The 20634-nt window shown below is 37.0% G+C and overlaps 1 protein-coding gene across 2 annotated transcripts in view; it reads left to right on the top strand.

Annotated features, from left to right (window-relative positions):
* The window catches only part of ARFGEF1 (ADP ribosylation factor guanine nucleotide exchange factor 1), an 84496-nt gene that overhangs the window by 31339 nt on the left and 32523 nt on the right, over positions 1 to 20634 (top strand). For both annotated transcript variants that reach the window (XM_009085825.4, XM_050971502.1), the window contains exons 4-14: positions 139 to 285; positions 6864 to 7043; positions 7662 to 7935; positions 8462 to 8575; positions 9215 to 9378; positions 10468 to 10601; positions 13993 to 14227; positions 18190 to 18289; positions 18409 to 18548; positions 18653 to 18761; positions 19628 to 19829. In XM_009085825.4, the coding sequence (XP_009084073.2) occupies positions 139 to 285; positions 6864 to 7043; positions 7662 to 7935; positions 8462 to 8575; positions 9215 to 9378; positions 10468 to 10601; positions 13993 to 14227; positions 18190 to 18289; positions 18409 to 18548; positions 18653 to 18761; positions 19628 to 19829 (1799 nt within the window). The remainder of the gene's footprint in view (positions 1 to 138; positions 286 to 6863; positions 7044 to 7661; positions 7936 to 8461; positions 8576 to 9214; positions 9379 to 10467; positions 10602 to 13992; positions 14228 to 18189; positions 18290 to 18408; positions 18549 to 18652; positions 18762 to 19627; positions 19830 to 20634) is intronic.

Genomic DNA, 20634 nt, shown 5'->3' with positions numbered 1-20634 from the left:
TATGATACATGGGATAAAAGGTGCTGTTTTATTTATTTTGTGCAAGTTAGAACTATCAAGTGAATTTATGTATTATAACAAAAAGCTGGCTAATTTTTTCTAAGCTCTTATTTACGTGGGTTTTTTTCCTCTCTCCAGAAACTTATAGCATATGGGCACTTGACAGGGAATGCTCCAGACAGTACAGCTCCAGGAAAAAAACTAATTGATAGAATTATCGAGACAATATGTGGCTGTTTTCAAGGCCCTCAAACAGACGAAGGGGTTCAGCTACAAATAATAAAGGTAACATGTTTAATACTTCCTGTATTTATAGTGGTGGCAGCAGGAAGACGTTATTGACTTCAGAGTTCAGAACAAGAAGTGCTTAGTTTGTAAATGTCATGGTAGTGTTAAAATATTTTCTTCATCCTGTTTCTTGGAGGTGGAAACTCCCTGTTCTTTGCCCTTCCCCTAATTTCTTCCACTGCATATTGGATTGAACTCATGGTTGTGGCCACAAGTCTAGTACATAGAACACAGGGTGAAATTTATTCACAGCAGACCTGTGGAGCCTCTAATTGTGAGAAATTACTGTCAAACAATCCTGCACTCCCAGTGGGGGAAATGGTAATTAAGAAGCAGATTTTGAAATCCATTTTGGAATTTGTTGCAATTAGACCTGGCAGTTGGACACTACCATGGTAGCTTTGTACTGCTGTGTCATACACTTTTGCTTGAAGGAGGTCCAGGGTTTTTTTCCACAGTTTATATAAATGTTGCATGTGGAGTTTGTACAAATGTTTCTGGGGAACCTGTTTTCTGATTGCAGCCATTAATTACGGGTATTTGTTTCAGGAAATTACTATGCCAAGTACTAGAATTTAGTTGCTTAGTGGAAATGCTGTACCCTGTTCCTGTAACAGCAGTCTTTGAATTGCTGCGATGGTGAACAGCAGTGAAGAATACATTTTAAGTTAGTTAAGCAAAATGGAGCATTTGTTACCTCAATCTTGTGTATATGTATCCTGAGGCGTTGGCATTTCTTTCAGATTGTACTTACTTGTATTAATGCAGAGAATTTACTTTGTTCTTCTCCTTTCCATAGCTCAAACTTTCTCTGTTCTGTTTTGCACTCCACTTTTTCTGCAGATAGTTGTTACAAATGTTGGTTCATGCTGCTCTTTTCTATATTTGTTGTGTTGTTTTGACCATACGTTTAAGATGTTTTCCATCCTGTGAAGGGAAGTTTTTATTGATTTAAACTTTCAGTGGCTGAAACTATTATAACTCTCTCTCATTGTAGCACTGTCTCCTTGAATGCCTTCTTACTCCAATCCTCCCTGCCTGAAGGGGCTTTAAGAGCTAATACTCCTTCTGTTCAGGAGAAGATTTGAGGAAGTTCTTCAACAATTGCAAAGTTCGTTAAGTGTGTACACTCTTTTAGTGCCTTAATTTTTTTTGCTGTTTACATGTAGCTAATTGCCACGTTAGAGTAACTGGGAAAGTGAAGAGTGCTGTTTTGACTTTGACTCCATCTTTGTCCAATACAGAGAACACCATAAAAGACTTGGAAATTTTAAATAATCTTGGCAAAGACCAGAACTTTTGACTCTGGAAGAATAATGAAACTTCTAAGTCAGTCATACTCTCTTAGGCCTCCTAACTCATCAATTCTGAGATGAATGTGGACCCTGCTTCTCCAGTATGATTTGAGGGATGATCTTCTTAGACTCTTCTGTGGTTCTGGTAGTTAGTGTGTTGTCTGAAGAATCTTAATTCCATCAGGGAGATAGGTGGCGAACCTGGATCTTCCACTTTTTTGTGCTGGTGTTCCCAGGCTGTTACCCACAACATAAGCAGCACTCCCACAGGGCAGCTGCTTCACCAACACCACAGTGAAAGCTGAGAATGTTGATCACTTGAACACCTTCCTCTCTGGAGGATTGTCTTGGTTCTGCATGCAGAATGGGTGACCCTTGCGCAGTGTGCTGCCCTCCCTCTGGGATCTGGGAGCCATCATGGGGCAGGAGTTATTAACAGGCAGTGCAGGTTTCCTGCTTACTGGGTGGCTTTCCGGGGTGTAGTCATCTTAAGCCAGTTCCCAACTACCAGAGCCACTCAGACATTCTGAAAAAAACCTTTCTGCTGACTACCAAGGAAATAATCTTGCTGACACAGAGAAGTGCATTTTGTCTTTTTTTAGCTGTCTAAGCTTTAGAGTCATGTCCTGCAATGAGAGAGACCAGTTTCACTTTGCTGCTGCTATCGCTCGCATGTTCTCTTCTCTTCTGTAATGCCCTTGTTCTTCATCTACAGGCTCTGTGATGAACCAAAATGGGAAATTGGCCTTTTCCTTCCTTTCCCTTGTAGGGAAACCTAGTTTGATTTGGTATAATTCTGATGTGAAGTCATGCAACTTTTTTGTGTAGTTGTTGTGGTGGGGATTGTTGTGGCAGAAACAATGCAAGTAATGAGGCTGCTGCTGCAATTAAAAGTGATTTATTCAAATTGTGTGAAATAACATCTCTTGATTGAATCTTTCTGCCTCCAGGCTTGCTTTCCTAAGGCTGCTGTGGCATTTGTGGTCTGTGTGTGCAGACTTGCACTGACAGTTGCAGAGGTCTTGAAGTTCTGTTTATGTGTCTTCTGGCCTTTTGGTGCCTGAAGAATTAAAAGTATGGCAAAACTTTTTTCCTTTTTTTTTCTTTTTGATCTGTAACGAAGGAATAAGGATGAGGAGGCAGTATTTAACGTGATATCAACTGATATCAACTGTTTACACTCATGTGTTTTCTTCCCTTAGTTTGCCATATGGAAAGTATATGAGATTATATAGGTACTTTTACAGCTTAAGTTATGTTTGTGTGTGCTTGATAGCTGTAGTTGAAAAGTTGAATGTTATTTAGTGACTTTTTCTTAGTGTCACTTAAAAATTATTTATCTATGCAGGTTATTTGATGTATTTGTTATTTTTTGGCTTAAGGAGTTCAGTTTCCTGTGTTTTTCAAAAGTCAGTCCATGCTAGCACATTATTTTGTGATAAGTAAATGTTTGGACTGCAAGTTAACTTTTAAAAAATTGAAAATAACTCTGTAGACCCTCTCAAAGGAAACAGAATTATGTGATTCTAGTAGCTGATTCACACTAGAGAGAGGAGCTAGGGCTGCTTTGTTTTATATGCTGTTCCAAGTACTCAGGAGTTTCCAGGCAACTGAATTATGAAATCAAGACAAAGTAAGCCCATGCTGATCAGATGATAGCTGTACTGTGTCATAAATCTTCCAAAGATTTAGAGTTGATTGAGAGGAGGAAAAAACTGACCCTGAGTTGAAAATTTTTATCCTGGTTGTAGTTGTATTATTTTGCTGTAACCATGCTGTTCTTATAGAATATTCAGTGTGAGAGGAATCAAAAGTTTAGAGTTATAGATGGATGCTGGATGTTTTTAGTAGAGGATTATTGTTAATTTAGTTTACTTTTAAAATTACATTTGTTTTGCCTCACAAAGCATGATACTTCCTGAACTGTTTTAATACATTTGTTTTAAATAATAGAAAATTGACTTGGCAAATGTGCTTCAGGCTAAAAGAAAAAATACTGTGGGTGTCACACAAAGATATGATAATCTGTAACTCAGGAAGTTATTCTGGGGATTTTTCTCTGTTCCCAAAGCCATCTAATGGTTATTTATAAAAATTAATAAGCTTTATTTATAGTAAGTAGGTGGCAGAACAGGATTGTCGGGTCTTTCCCAAACAGAGAACAATAAATTTGAAGGACTGGAAGGAAAGCATAAGGAATCAAACTCACAGTCAGGATGGTAGCCAGTAGTTTGAGGGCAAGGAAGGCCTGTTGGCTGATGGTATTTTTGCAGGCTTGTGACAAAGAAAGCTTTTTTGGAAGGACCTGAAGGAGAATAAGGTGGCTCTCACCTTTTACAAAGGTTTCTTTCTGTTTCTAAAGGGCAGCAAAGGGGAGGAGTAAATAAAGTAGGCCTTTTTTTTCCTTTCCTTTATTTATTAGTTCACAGTGAGGATACTCTGAGAGCAGATGAGCTAAGCGTGACCAGAAGGAGTGGGACTTCAATTGCAAAAAGCCTTGAGCAGCAAAACTTTGTGGTAGACCAGAGCAGTGTAATGCTGTGACTCAAAGGAGTAGCTTGCTGTTCTGACCTCTACAGAGAGACATTTGTCTGTCCAGGCTTTGCTCCCAGACTTTTCCCTGAGACAATCCCTTGTCCTAGCAAGCATTTAATACTCTGTATCTACTGAAATCACTTATAAAACAACCAAAACCCCAAAACTAAACACCAGAGAACCACCTGAGGGTGCTTTTGTTTTCTGTGATTTTTACTTGTATTGATTAGTTGTTGTTAAAATAGCACAGGTGGCTTCATGCTCTGGACCTGTTGCAAAGTAGGAGTAAGAGTGTGGCTGGGAGGAAAGCAGAGCTTTTGTTACTCCATCTCTCAAGGACCTGTGTTGTGTAGCAGTTTTGGATTTTGAATAATCCTGCTTCACAGGGGGTTGAGGTGATTGTCCTCTACTGATCTGTCACCCCTCTCCCCTCTCTTCTTTGTGTTGGACATAGTTGTTGTTTGGTCACAGAGTAAAGGGGAGTAACATGAAGAAAAGTACTGAAATGAGAAAGTGAGTTCTAACTTGTGAGTTCACAAGGGTTTCAGAGGACAGTACTGCCACTCCTGCTCATAACATGTGGTTTCTCAGGGTTAGCTGTCATGCCATTGTGATAAAGATATCCTCTTCTATGATAGAGAATCAGGTAATGTTGTCTAGGGTATATCATCAAATTGAGCCCTAAATGGAAACTCTCAAGAGGGAAAGATGTTCAGAAAGTAATTGCAAGATTCTTTCTGCCTTCTGTTTGTTCTCATGTTTCTACTGGATTGACATACTAGCAGAAGAGAAATGGCACTGAGATGTGAAATTAGAATAACTAATAGCCTGAAGATTACTCTAAATTTTAAGGAAGATGGAAGATATTAGCAAAAGATCAAAGCTAAAAATGCTCATCAGTTTGCAAATGTGTATGGTAGTCATTAAGATTCGTATCTAGTGCCTGGGAAGGAAAGAAACCCAAAGAAGTGACTATCAACAGCTCTGTAAACTCTTGTATAGTTTGATATCTGCCCTGTAGAAACACTCATTCCTTGGGTTGCACAGAAAATATTAGTCAGTGAATTTGGATTAATATATTAAGGAGATATGTCTCAGTGTGTGTTTGAAGCATTTCTTTGCTTCCACACCTCTAATCAGGTGGTGTGAAAAGGACCAGACTCTGCTATTCATAATAAGCATACTGGAAAAAACTTAGGAAATTCAAGCTGTTAAGCCAATTAAAACAAAAGAGCACATAATCTATCTGAAGCCTTGTCACCTTTCTCTACTAGCTGGCTCTACTTTCTATTATTAAAAGTTGGGTGAAAAAACATCATAAGATTTCACTGAACTGAGATGGAAGTTAAAACTGAATTTTCAAATATCAGCTTCTTGCTCATCCACATATAAGAAGGAGACAGAAGATGATGCAAAAATGACATTAACTTTATGAATGACATCACCAGAAACAGAGTAGAGACTGGAACCCCCTGCACCTTTCAATAGTGTCCTGAGTGCTAGGCTGCAAGAGACCTTGTCTTCCAAGTGAAAAGTGTAGATGGTTCTTAAACTGGTGTATTATTAAGTGTGTGTGTGTACATGTATCAGTGGTATAATTTGTAACTGAGTGAAAGAAATATTAACTAATCTAAATATATACTGTGTTGGGTCTAGACGGTAGTGGTTTGGAAAAAATTGCTGTTCAGCTTGTTTTGAAGAGTGACTGATTTTACTTTTTAAGGGGTTTGAGTGAGAGATGAGTACTAATTCTCCACTTCTTGGTGCCTTGTGTGTGTAGAAGTTCTGACAATGTCAGTAAGAGATGCGAGATGTGGTTTGACGAGTAAATTATCCAACACCTGAAATAACTTTTGTTTTTTAACTGTGACAAAACAGGAGCTTTCCGGTGCTTTCTGTTCTTTCTTTCTTACCCTAAATGTCCCATTAAATGGTACCTGTCAAAGTTTTTAATGCTCAAAATTTCCTCATTCCTTTTACTGGATTACAGTGATGAATACAAACTTTTGCAAACCAGGCTCTCCCCCTTCCTTTCTACTCTCCTATACACATCTATGACAATGTTTTCAAACCCTGTCCTCAGGTTTTATCTGCCTCTATTTCTGCTCTATAATCCAGCCTGCCTCTGCCTCACATAAAGGTAATTTGTTCCTTCTGTGTTATCTGATCTTCCACAGGCTTATGTGCTTTTTTTTTTTTTTTTTTTTAAAGAGAGGCAGGTATTACCAGGATCAGGAAGAAATACACAAAGGGGCCAACACAATTTTCTAGCATCTACCAAAAAGAGCTGTTATAAAGGGCAGTTGTCTGAGTATAGCTGTCTAACCTCATACTCGGTTTTTGTTCATCACATTTACATTTATTTCTAAAACAGCTGTTGGACCCTTTGGCTTCCCTTCGAGGCTTTAACAGGTAGTCTGTGTTCCTGTTTTGTGTCTAGAAAATTTGAGGATGACTTCTATTAGCTACTTCTCTGATGGTTCCTTTGTTTGCTTCTTGCTGTTACATGCTATGAAACATGTAATACTTTGATACGTTGATGAAAAACACTCAGTTTAATATAACTGGTATGATTTTCCAATATGGCTGCAAGAGTATGTGGGAAAACATAATTAAATTGCAGTTCAAAATATTTATTTAGATGTATTTTAGAAGTATTTGTCCAGTGTTGGTATTTATTAATTTGCAAACTTTTTGACTGATAAATGTTTTGACTGGAAAATGTGTATATGTGTGTTTATTTAGGCTTTGCTCACTGCAGTAACATCTCAACACATAGAAATCCACGAAGGAACAGTACTACAGGCTGTAAGAACATGTTACAATATCTACCTAGCAAGCAAAAATCTTATCAATCAAACTACAGCCAAGGCCACTCTAACACAAATGCTCAATGTCATTTTTGCACGTATGGAAAATCAAGCAGTGAGTATCTCAGTACCATTATTAAGAAACTACTTCTTGAAAGCAAACCAGCTTGAGACATTTGTTTCATCATTATTAAGGCTTTTTGGCTTTTCTAACTTGGGTACTTCAGGGAAAAAAAATAATCTGGTATCTGATATTTTTCTTCTTGTGCTTTGCACTCTGAAGTATGTGGAAAATATGGAGTTTGGGGATGGGTGGGGGTGTACAGAAGTCACAGAAATTATTCCCTTTCTGGGGATTCCATAACAAGGGACCACAAAAAGGAGTTTGCCTTGATGTTTTTCCAAACACACCTTGTTTATTGTCACATCAACTCCCTGTGCTTCCTAATAGGGCAGGCAGACAACTGTTGGCTCTGTGGTTTATGTAGTGTGGTCATCCCTTCTTTGATAGTGAAGGTATGAGCTACATGCATAGTTGGGAAGCAGCCCTCTTGCAATGGATTATCCCATGATGCTGAAGTTATTTATTACTAAACTAAAGAAAGATGCATTTTTTTTAAACTCTTACTGTGTAAGCAGAGACAATAGAGATGTCATCTTTATAAAATAATGCATATATCTTATTGTTTTATTTTGATAGTGAACTTCTTCTGTGTTTGCAATGCTTTTGTAGCTTCAGGAAGCCAAACAGATGGAAAAGGAAAGACACAGACAGCAACACCATCTCCAGCAGTCTCCAGTAAGCCATCATGAGCCTGAGTCACCTCAGTTGAGACATATTCCAGCACAGGCTGATCAGCTGTCCAAAGACCATGAGAGAGAGCTTGACCACAGCACAAACGATGTGGACAAGAACCTTCAAGAAGATATTGAGGCAGAAAATGGATCTGACATTTCTAGTGCAGAAAATGAACAGACTGAAGCTGACCAAGCCACAGCAGCAGAAAGTAATCAGTGTGTATTTCTGTTTCATGGAGGGAGGGGAAAGGTCTGTCTGTAAAAAGAAAGGCTTGAAGATTGTCTTTTTGCTCAATCCCAAATCTGGAGTAAGACATAAGTTTTCAAGTAGCTGAGTAATGCAAAATGTCCATTTGTCCTTGTTATTACTGTCCCTCAAGAGCACACCTAAGTCCTGCGCTCTGTAGGAGTCTGTATATAAAATTCCTTTTTGCATCTGTAATATTGTGAAAGTTTTTAAGAACAACATCTCAAAACCCTCAAATTTTCCATGTTTTAATGTATATGAAGATGCAAAATTGATGTGTTTTGTTGGCACAGGCCTGTAGATTAATTGTCACTTACAATGAAAATTAATTAATAATGCAGGTTAACCACTGGAATTCTTGCATTCTTCAAATACCTATTTTTGAAGCATCCAAACATTTATTCTGAAATATTAAGTGCAAGCAAAGTGCCTTCTTAATTTCAGAGTTTCACATTAATACTTGTTTGTGTTTGTTTTTCTTTATAAAGATCTTTCTAAAGCTGATGGAGGAGCTTACGATGGTGAAAGCAATGAGTGTGAAGAGAAGGCACAAGAAATTGTAGAAAGTATTGTGCAGGAAATGGTGAACATAGTAGTTGGAGGTATTGTATCAATATCTGTCTAGTCAATAGCAACTGTGGGCTGGTTCTTGGCCTTAAGAATTACTTTACCACTTTCAGATATTTAACTAAAATTTATTATCATTTAAATATGACCAACATGCTAAAGACAGTTGTGCTGTCAGACTTTAGCAGCGCATTATTTAACAGTAAAATGGACAGGATTTCATACGTTGATTTACACTCTGTACTGTGTTGGCAACTAATGTTCTTTTAAAATACAAATTCTTGGTGGTTTTTTGATTTTGTTTTCTTAATTATTATTTTATTTCTATATGAACACTCTTCAGAAATGGGTCCCTCTCTGTAATAGCAGTGCCTCACCGTATTTTTCAGTTTATTGTAAATTGTTTATCGGACTAGTGAATGGTGTCCCATACCAATACTTCTTGGAAACTTGGTAGAGTGGTGACCCTGACAAGTTAAGTTAATATTAAATTTCTTACTGTAATTTTCATTATTGGGAATTAAGAATATTTGCAATTTTTATAGTTCTGTAGTGCCATGTGAATTCTGTCTTAAGCTCCTCCTTACGATTTTCTTAGTATTTAAATGTTGTTTTAAAAGCTATTTTTAATCTTGTGTAATGTTGGTTAATTATTTTTGCATCTTGTCTGATAGATGTGGAAGGGACTGCAGGTGGTGATGGCACAACCGTGTCATTAGAGGATGGCAGTGACAGTGAAAACATTCAGGCAAATGGAATTCCAGGGACTCCAATTTCTGTTGCTTACACACCATCTTTACCCGATGACAGATTATCTGTCTCTTCCAATGATACTCAGGTACAAGCAGATATAATTGGGAAATACTGAAAAAAAGTGTTGTGTTTTAAATGTTGCCCAATGCTTGTGCAGAGTGATTAGTATAATTCTATAAAATAGGTTACTAAGATGAATTTCAAGAGTTAAGTCATGTTACTCTACTTCAATGCACTACTTAAATTAAATTTTTCTGAATAAATTTTGCATGTGATGTCTTTTTTATCCCAGCATGGAGTTAGTTGTTTCTAGTTGTCCCATGGAGTTACTGTTCAAGAGAACTCAGTTTCCTGTTTCATTAAGTGCTTCTGAGAAACTGTAAAACTAGTATTCAACAGACATAGTGAAACACATAGCCAGTTATACACATGCCTGTGTAATTTTAGTGTGCTCTTTTCAAACAAGAAATAGAAATTTCAAGCTGATGGGTCGATCTTGATTTCAGATCAAGAGTTTCATATCTGAGAGGATTTGATTTTCATTAACAAAATAGATGTGAAAATATACTCCCTCTCTTGTATGAGACATGTGTACACTTGTCATCTGACCAAGAATATTTGCTGTCAGAGTGTACTGAGTAATTAGGTTTGAGAATAATAATTTTAAATTCAAAAAGTTACAGTCATGTAGGCCATACAAATAGAAGACTTAACATTAAACATGTAGCTTATGCATGGAACAATAATACAGAATTGCAAGAAATTAGTAATAGGGGTGTTCATTGTACCATAGACATTTTATCAAATGTATCTGGCAGGAGGTAGGTAACTATTCGTGCTCTATTAAAATGTTTGGTGTTTGGGTCTTTTTAAACTAGTTATCTACTGAAAGGGCCTGGCAGCAATTCCCTGCAAATTACCCTACTTAAATTTGACCTACCTAATTTTGTGACACTTTTTAATTAATTCTGACTTTTTTCTGAGTAGGCCTTTTTTAGTGGTGACTTTCATTTCAGCTGGACTGCAGAATTTTTTTTTAATCTTGATACCATAAGGTTAAAGTGAGTTGGTTGTATCTGTATAATATATAAACTTTTTATTGCTCAGAGGTGGGGATTTCCCTACACACCCTGCTAATGCAAAATGGAATACTGAAATATGTTAACTTCCTTAGGAATCTGGAAATTCTTCAGGACCTACCCCTGGTGCTAAGTTTTCCCACATTTTACAAAAGGATGCCTTCCTTGTATTCAGGTCACTGTGTAAACTCTCCATGAAGCCCCTATCAGATGGACCACCAGATCCAAAGTAAGTACAATTTAAAAGTTTTCCTAATGAATCTAACAATAAAAAATAAATTATATAAATATTTTTGTGAGTCCTGTTAATGAGAAACTAACAGTATGGTGAAAAGAACATAGAAACTTTGGAAAGGTACTTTTATGTTTTAATGCATCTTTTGTATATCTGTTCAGAAGTTTCTTAACACTTAAAAGTACAACATGTTCTTCCTAGTTGCTGTTTATAATGCATTTGAAAAGAGTTTGTATAGAAGATTATCAGGTATTTCTGGTCTTGTTCACATTACTCTGCTTTTGGTCCCTTCTAGGTTTGTATGCATTGCTGGTTGTGCCCCATAATTTCTTTTATCTCTTGCATATTGCTCTTCATCCAAAACATAGCTCTGTGCTTGCCACTGGGAAAAAAATTAGCTCTACACTAGCTGAAACCAGCACATTTGTGTATCCAGTACACATCCTCAGCTCTACTTAACATAAACTCCTCAGCTGGAGCTGATAACTGGTTATGATAAATTCATGTTGAAGCGTTTAATTCTTTTGTTCAGGTTGGACACTTCTGTCAGCCTACTTAATCAAAACACAAATGTTTGATAACAAAGATTTTATTTGGCCGTTTCTTCTGACTGAAGATACCATGTCTTCAGTTTCATTTATAGAACTGTTGGTTGTAAAGCAAATATAGAGTCCCCTCTGTAGGTGGGTGCCAGTAAAATTTGAGTGTCAGCAGAAAGGTTTGCTTTCTGATCTTGCATTTATATGCATATAATTTATATACATTTGATTTGCACATTAGGAACAATTGCTAATAATTTTCAAGAGGAGTGCTTTTTTGTTCTAAGGAGTGTTAAGAGATCCAATTGAAACTGTAGTATGATTTCAAATGACAGTGAATGGCCTGGTATTCTTCAAAATAAAATCAGCTTTACTCTTCTGAGTCTTGCTTTTAAAGCAGGTAACTTTAAGACAGTTTAGTTACATCAGTGGTGTGTGATGTGGATTTAATAAGTTGAAAAGACATTATGGAGTCAGAAGGGTTTGAAAATTTAATCTAGGAACCTTTTTAAATTATCTAGCAATGTACTTTGGAAAGTCAGGACATTAGAGAATGAAGACTGAGGCATGAGGGTTTTTCCTCACTATTGCTGAGAATTGTCTTTCAGGAAATACCTTGAAAATCCTGTGGTTTTAGTTTGTACTCTGAGATTAAAGCTGTCCATTTATTAAAGGTTTTAGTGGATTAACTCCCCTTGCAAGAGCAGTAATAGCTATTGAGGCACTTGGGGAATCTCATCTGAATCCATGGAGTCCTTGACATTCATATTGAAACTGGTGAAGCTCTTCATACAAAAACAAATTGGTGAAAAAGGCATTTAGGGCAACCAAAATTCACTGCAAATACATTTCAAGATATCCCGTATTTGGTGAAGTGCCTAGAATTTATCAATGGTTTTGAGGCATTGATGGCTTTTTGAACTATTACAAACATGCTGTAATTGGAAGAGGAGGCGTAGGATATCTATGGCATTTCAAGAGTCTTATCTACCTCTTTAAAAATCTTACCTTCAATGAAACTTGTTATGAATTCTGTGATTAAGATATTTTTAGATTTTAGGTAACTGAACTTGAAGCTTTAGCTTCAAATCACAAATCTGGGACTTAAGATCAGCATTTTGCTTTCTGGAATAATAAGATGGGAGTGAAATACAGCTCAAAGATTTGCTTGCTGGTTTTTGTTTTTACCTTAAACCTGTTGTAGATTAAGTGGGCTTTACATAGCATACAAAATTGTTACGGTCAGCATGTCCAGGATTTCAGGTGGGAGCTGGCACTTGCTGGAAGTAGGCAATATTTAATATTTTATTTTTGACTGAAATTCTCCTCATGTTTAAATTCATATCTTCCATAGCTAAGTATAATCTGGTCATGTGCTATCTGCACACCTGGTACTATGTGATACAAAACCAAGCCTTTTGCATCAAAATAGATTGTTATGTCAGTGTCCATGCAGTGCCTGCATCAAATGTTTCTTGAAGAACTCTTACAGAGAGCAGTTTTGGATTGACTTTGACCTGTAGCCCATTAGGAGAAATATGAGGGACAAGTTCCTCACTCAGTTCGACTGGCTGTTTTCTTCTCAAAAGCATCTTCAGAAGAAAAATCTGCTGTTGGAATTATATTTTGAGTTTGAAACGTTTGCAGTATGATTTCCCTATCTGACTTTGTTGGGCAGAAATCATTGAGTTTATTTACTTGCAACATACTTGATATTAATTAGCATTTTTTGTTTTAGCTAGACTGGAATTACTTTTTTTTTAAATGAAGCTTTTATATTTGCAATATATAGCAAATGTCCAGCTACTCTGTGTGTCATAGATTGACTCGAAGCTCTCCTTACTGTGTCTGGGCTGTACTGGATGAAAAATTTCCCCTATGTCTCGTAATAGTCTTCTGTCAGGGGTAGCTGTTTAATGAAAGCTGGGGACTGTCCTGTTGGGAAAGCCAGTTTTGTCTATACCCACTGTTCAGAAGATATACAGCCGTTTTTTTAAATGATCAGGTGGGAAGGAGCATCAGGAGTCTCAGGAGAGAATGGTTTCACCTGGAATGTTATTTATTGCATTGGATTTTAGTAGGTGCAGATTTTCTTTATGCTTCTTTCGTGTGGTTTCAGAGGTTTTTGGCTGTTTTGTTGTGTTTTTTGTTTTGGGGTTTGTAGAGCAGTAGCCCTGTTTCTGACAGGAATTCTAGTTTACATGAGTCTGTAAGAATGTTGCTGTGGAGCCCTTGGCAACACTGCCCTTGCCTGACTTGGTGATGGCCATACTTCAAATAGGCACATTTTGTGTCTTACCTGCTCTCAGAGTGGGAATGGGCCCAGTGACTGGTAAGTGCTGTATTTGAGAAAAGAGATTCAGTGTTGGCAGGAAGTATTGTGTTTATAGTCCTTCAACTCTTTCCATGCTGGTGGAAATAGAGGAGGATAAGGAATTTCCACCTTTTACTGCAGGGTTTGGTAGATGGGCTGGATTTTAGATGGGATCTTTCAAAGCTCTGTTAACAGGAAGGAGTGGTCCTTCATCCTCTGGCTAAAAGGGCACCATTGCCTCTAGTCCTGCTGTTCTGTGGTGCAGAAGAGAGAGTGGTTCAACAGTAATTTTTCCTTTTCTGGAAAAGGTCTTGCCTGCATTCTTGGTTGAAAAATGAACAATTTAACAAAAAAAGACCCAACATCTTTCTATGACCCTTTCTGCAACTGGTTGTGTCAAATTTGAGTTTCTCTCATTGACATTCCACTTGCAAAATCATTGTGGTTTGTACTGACTTTTCAAGAGAATGGTTTTTTTTTTTTACTTTTTATGGCTTACACTGGGCTGATGTGCTGTATTGTTTTGTTCTAGATCTCATGAACTGCGATCAAAGATTCTTTCATTGCAGTTGCTTCTGTCCATTCTGCAAAATGCAGGACCAGTCTTCAGGACAAATGAGATGTTCATTAATGCTATAAAGCAGTACCTCTGTGTTGCACTGTCAAAAAATGGAGTCTCATCAGTTCCAGAAGTTTTTGAGCTTTCACTTTCCATATTTCTTACCCTCCTGTCAAACTTTAAGACTCATCTAAAGATGCAGATTGAGGTATGTTAGATTAATTTATAATTAAATGTGTGGGAGGTGTTAAGTGAACATATGTTTATATTTGTGTAGCTTGGTGTTGCTTAAATACATTTGTTTTCCTTTGTGACTCACAGCTTTTGTGTAAGACTTGCCAGATTTTCCTTATTTTGAAGTTTTCTGTTGGGTGTGGCGTGGTACTGTTGCAGAGTGTTGCTGAAACTCAGAATTGAGTAGGTTTGTGGCTAAGTTCAACCAGTGTTCAATGTTGTGATTAAGAAAGCTTAGCCCAGCTGTGCATATTATAAATTAAGAAAATGAACAAACTCAGGAAAAGACTGTGTGATACATGGTTTTGGAAAAGATCTTTAGAATAAAAACTAATGTCATGAAGAGCACTGTGGATTTTCTTTGAGATCCCTTGAACAGATTTCTTTCTCTGGGGGAGCTATTCCATTATTGTAGCCATTTCCCTTTGCTTATCAGGGCTCTGTCAATATATGTCCTGAATAAGATCTCATTTCCTCTAAAGGTGTGCACACAATTTAACTCCTTGCACTATAAATGAAGACAAGTCCATATTCTTTGCAATAAATTCTCTGAGTCCTGGCAGGCATTGTGAATTTTCAGTGGGTCTGTTCTAAATCATAGGGCAAAGGAAGATGTATCCCCGTATGGGCCATTCACTTTAGAGTTGGTCTCAATGATTCTTGCAGATCCCATCCAGCTCGGAATATTCTATGATTCTATGTGTGGAGGGTTTGTTCTTGAAATCAGATCTTTGTGCATAAAGTACAAGCAGCTTCTCAGAGCAACTCTGTTCAGCCACATGGGTATCCTCTTGTGGTGTCGCATTAATTCTGTGGTGAATAAAGTAGTATTGTGTGCAGTGTGTCCCTGCTGTTTATTTTAGTAGTTTCTTGTTTGGGGATTCAGGTGTGAATACTGAAGCTGACAGTTTGCCCCATCCATGTGGAACTTAAGTATGTGAAGTGATGCTTAGAAATGTTGATAAATCTTGCTGTTATAAGGACCTTGAATTCACAGAATACACTTCATCTGTGAATGTCATTGGATAAGTTGATGTGTTACTGCAGCTTTGGAGGAAGAACCTCATTTTGACACTAGCATTTTGGAAAATTATTGTGTTATGATCACTTACCAGGTTATTTTGATACTTCTGTGGGGAAAAAACAGTCAGATTTACAGTGTATGGTTGAGCATAGATTGGATTGAAATGATTGAATATGCTTTGAAAATAAGTTGCCTTTTAAAAAGCTTCAAGGCCAACTGTGTGCTCAGCAAGACTGTAGTGTGTATGCAGGGTTTGGCACATCTGACAGTCTGGGTGGAGCCGTTCTCAATCCCGCAGCCTGCCTCCCGGAAAGTGTTGGACTTGCTGTGTTCAGGGAGCTCACAAGTCAGCATGTAGGTGGTGAACACATTGCAGTCGGCTTCCCTGACAGAAATTTGATAGGTTTCCATCACTGTCAGCCTTTCACAAATTCCTAACAGAAAATGAAGACATACAAGGCAAACTGGATGTAGGATGCCCTGTACTAATGTAGCAGGTTCTAGCGTATGCTAAGGACCATCACCTCATACCAGGGCTACATTTCCTCCTTGTGAATAGCACACCTAACAACTTGATGCTACTGAAGTACCCATTTTTTACAAAGTACAGGCTACAGCAGTTTCTAGAAACTTCTTTCTTTTTCCTGATTGTGAGCTAAGAATTCTTCTTTCAGCTACTGATCCTAAAGGTTATTCTGAAGATGTGGGTAGAAATGTAGATAACTTCACATGCAGTTTGTGTCTTGAAGCTGTAAGGAGAGCCATATGCTCTGATTTACAATATGCAAAATCTATATATTTTGGGATTGAGGCTGCATTTTTCATCTGTGTAAGAATTTTATGGCATGTTTGAAAAGAAAAGTTTCAGATTCTGTTGAAAGTCACCCTCCTGTGGCCTGTTGACTTAAATATTTAGCTAACACTGCCCTCTGACAGTAAAATAGTTTGAGTTGTACCTTAGTTGTATTGGAGCAGTAATTCTGAAGGCGTTAATGAATATATTTGCAGCAAATCAAATCTTAGCTATTAGAGGAGTTGGGGTGTCATTTAGCTGTGCTTACCATTACCACCCTTTCCTAACTGTGAATACCTTCAAACTCATACTTCAGTTGACAAAACATACTAAATAGCTATTTTCTGGTTTACTTTTCCAGTATGTTATGAACAAAGTCTCAACTCTGATGTGAATTGCTATAAGTTATATACTGATAAACAGCATTTTTAAGTAGCTGAAATGTAAACTGTAACTATGGTTTTGAGAAGTTCTTCATTTCAGGATATGCTTTTCCAAAGGTGACACCAGAAGCAAAAAGTTGGCTTGGTCTCAGAGGCATAAAGATCTGAAGTGCCCTGATAGTATGCAGTGCTTCCAGCTATTTTCTCTTCTAGCTTAGATTTGGGTTTAGTTTTTGTCCCTGAAACCTTTTTCTGCTTCATCAGTGACTTCTTTTTTAAATTTCCTACCAGAAAAGAAATACTTTTGCTAGTTCCAGAGAAATATAAAATCAGTGTCTTTTATTGAAAAGTCAGAAAACACTAAATGTATAACTGAGGGTTACTCACAGCATGACATGTATTAAGTTTTTGTCTTTCTCTGATTACATAAAATTGTGGCTAAAATTAGTCTAGTATGCTTAAGTATGTTTAAGCACATGTAAGTCTTGGAATTGTTGTGTGTTGAACTCCTTAGGTTTCATAGGGATGCTTTCCTTATTAAGACAGTTAGCTGACATTGTGCTGTGTGCCTCTGTTTCTCTAAAGAGATCAATAAAATGTAACTATTTTTAGCACATTTTGCTTGACGTAGCTTACCACCAAAGTTGCCTATAAATCGGTGTTGCTGTTTTTCCCCAGATGTATGACTTAAAGTGGAAACAGCCTTATGTTATTCTCTACCTGGCTAATAGCATAAAAATCTCTGTAAAAAATCTGTGCTATGAAGGAACAGTCAATATTAAAACAAGGGTAGTTATATATTTGGATATTTGTGTGATGCTATTGGAGCAGTTGAGTGGCTTGAAACTCTCAGCAGTTGTCTAGTAAAACTGTGTGTTTTGGATTTGGATCCACAGGTGGCTGTGAAGAGCTGAGCTCTCAGAAGTACAGAACAGTGATGTAATATCCTGTTCACTTTTGAGTTCAGGTGCTGTTACAGCAATTGCTGCTGCCCAGGGAAGAAACAAGAAGAAGCTTTAGTTCAACTGCTAAGCAAGCTTGGCTGAATTAGTCAGCCTATAGTGCTGATGAGTCTGGTGAGGAACTAATTGATAGGGGATAAAATAGTTTCTGTTCCAAACAACAGCACCTGTACTAAAATATTTTCAGGGCAAACTTTCCTGTATTCTAGTGAAGAGTAGCTTTTCTGTTAGTGGAGGTGCTTCATGGTGTGTCTGACCAGTACCTTTCTTCCAGTAATAATCTAATATTGTAGAGTGATTCTTTCATGCCAAGGCGTTTCCCTTCTAATGAAGGTCCAGTACTTCAAATTTACATAAGTAGCTGTTTGTCATGTTTGTGCCATAATGTCATCATCATAAAGTATTTTTGTCATGAGGTAATACCTCTTCTTTCTAAAGCCCAAAGGAGCTCTGAATAGCAGTTTAGGCTTCTTCTTAGGCTGAATTGTCCTTCGGGATTTGACATTATTCCAAATTCTTCTGCTTTTGAATGCTTAGAAAATAAACCTGGGCAACACTGCAGAAGCACATAAGTAAATAATACACATTCCTAATTTGCATGTATCAATCATAAGCTGTATTTCTTCCTTTCCTCCTTTTTTTTTTTTTTGCCTTTTCATTATTTCCAGCACTTCTAAAGTGCTGCTTTCAGAATTTTGTTGGGATTTTGACCATCAAAGTTAGTTACTGTTTTTTAATAGACTTTTTCCTTCCTCTTCCTGGAATATTTTTTAGGTTTTCTTCAAAGAAATTTTCCTATATATCTTAGAAACCTCTACTAGCTCATTTGATCATAAGTGGATGGTTATACAAACACTGACAAGGATATGTGCAGGTATGAAGAACTGTTGTTCTCTAGATTTTGTTTTTTATCTCAAAGAATAAAACTATATTTTCCTTTCATTAAATTACCTAGTTTTTGTTCCAAGGTTGACAATGTCACTTTATTTATAGATGCTCAGAGTGTGGTGGACATCTACGTGAACTATGATTGTGACTTAAATGCAGCAAATATATTTGAAAGGCTGGTTAATGACTTATCAAAGATTGCTCAAGGAAGGGGTAGCCAAGAACTTGGCATGTCAAATGTTCAGGTAAAACTTGTACCAAACTTTATGAAATTTCATGTTTCTTGGCATGATAGCTTGAGACTAAACTCTCCAGTCCACTAACTAATTGTTTATGAAATCTTTTCTAGGAATTAAGTTTGAGGAAAAAAGGATTGGAATGCTTAGTATCAATCTTGAAATGCATGGTGGAGTGGAGTAAGGATCAATATGTAAATCCCAATTCCCAGACAACCCTTGGTAAGACATATGATGTGTTTCTTCTGCCTTTAGTAATGAGGTGCTACAGGACTTCAGTGTGGTCTTCCAGTATTCTAATGTTGTTAATGTCCAGACTATTTTTCCTTTGGTAGGGGCAATGATAAGTTTGGTGTTTAAACAAGTTGTCTTGGTTGTCTTTTCCTAATCATATGAATTCCTAGAATGCTACTGGACTGAAAAATGTCTAAATCCTGTTATTCTCTGTATTTCTGATTTTATATGTGCCCCAAAACTTTCTTTGAATCTCCCCTAATTTATTTAATTTCATATTGATTAAATAACTGCTAAAGCAAGCTGAATAGAGAGAGAGCATTTTTTACTTATTTACTGGTTATTTTAAAAATTACTTATTTGCTGAATACTTACTTACACATTATATAGCTGTAGAAGTTTGAATGTTTTAAGCTGTGAAGTAACTAAATAATTACTTGTTTTAATCTTGTTTTCATCCAACCCAAGGTTATGCCAGAATTTTCAGATTAAGCGCTTAAAGTTGGTAGGTGAGCTAGTAAACTTTCTAGGATTGTTTAGCATGGCTGACTTTGTGAACTGAGAGTACCAGCTCCTTGGCATGCCTGAATTGTTTCAGACACCGCGTTTCAAAAACTTAGAATATTTTCTCCAGGTTAAAAGTGTAACTGGATTTGAAAATAAAATAAAAAAGCTGAAGTTGGTTTTCTGAGGTGTTGGGGTTTTTTTTCCCCAAGTGCCTGAAATTATAGTTTAATTTAAGACTTAAATTTCAGTATGTAATGAATTGACAGAATTCTCCTTTATGTTGTCGTGATTTTTATTTCTTTTCGCTGTATGTGTTTTGGATATATGTAACCCTTTCCACCTTATAGGCCAAGAAAAACCCACAGAACAGGACAGCAGTGAAACCAAACACCCTGAGACAATTAACAGATATGGAAGCTTAAATTCTTTGGATTCTACTGCTTCATCAGGAATTGGCAGTTACAGCACACAGATGTCTGGCACTGACAACCCAGAGCAGTTTGAAGTCCTAAAGCAGCAAAAGGAAATAATAGAACAAGGAATTGACTTGTGAGTGCCCTTTTATCACCCATGGGAGGGTGGATTCTTTTGGAGCTATGAAGATTCCTGGGTTTTTCTTCCTTCTCCTCATAGATACTCATCTTGTGTTAGGAAAAAAACTCTGGATGTAACAGCACTTCCTCTGCTGAAAGAGTGCTGAATGGTGTCCCCTTTGGAGCCTGTCAACAGTGTTTTGTGTTAACCTAATTCCTCACAGCTAGAAGATGAGTACTCTGAATGTTTGTTCATTTTTCTCCAGACCTGCTTGTCTAAAAATAAGGTTTTTATATTTGGATAAAAAGAACATTGAACTTGTGATCATTTGAATGTGACCTGCTTTAATGTACATGTTACTGGTGAAAATTCCTATGTGCTTATGCTGATGAGTCCTTATGATTAATTAACTTGTCATAATTAGAACTGGAGAATAGTGTAATTTCTCAGTGCAGTCTGATGTGAATCTTCCATGTGATTTTATCTTCATCACCTTAATCTCCTCAGTGAGGTCAGTTTTATGCAAAAATCAAAGTTTCCTGTTGTACAGTTCTGGGACCCTGCACAAATATGCCTTATTCCTTCAGGGCTTCAGTTTCCTTCAGTTCCCTTGTTCTGTGTTTTGTATGTTTCCATTTTTACAGGCAACTAATGGATTTGTTGATTGTTTCATACAGATTAGGATAAAAATCAACAGCATAATTGTTCTTTTCAAGATTTTGCTGTCTTTGTAGAATTTTTTTTTCTTCATGAGTGCCAGAGTAAATGGAAATGGCTCATTCCTATCTAAAATACTTAATACGTAGATTTTTCAGCATCT

The sequence above is a fragment of the Serinus canaria genome, chromosome 2 (assembly GCF_022539315.1).
Source record: "Serinus canaria isolate serCan28SL12 chromosome 2, serCan2020, whole genome shotgun sequence".
Lineage (NCBI taxonomy): Eukaryota > Metazoa > Chordata > Aves > Passeriformes > Fringillidae > Serinus > Serinus canaria.
This window is presented reverse-complemented; position numbering and strand designations above follow the sequence as displayed.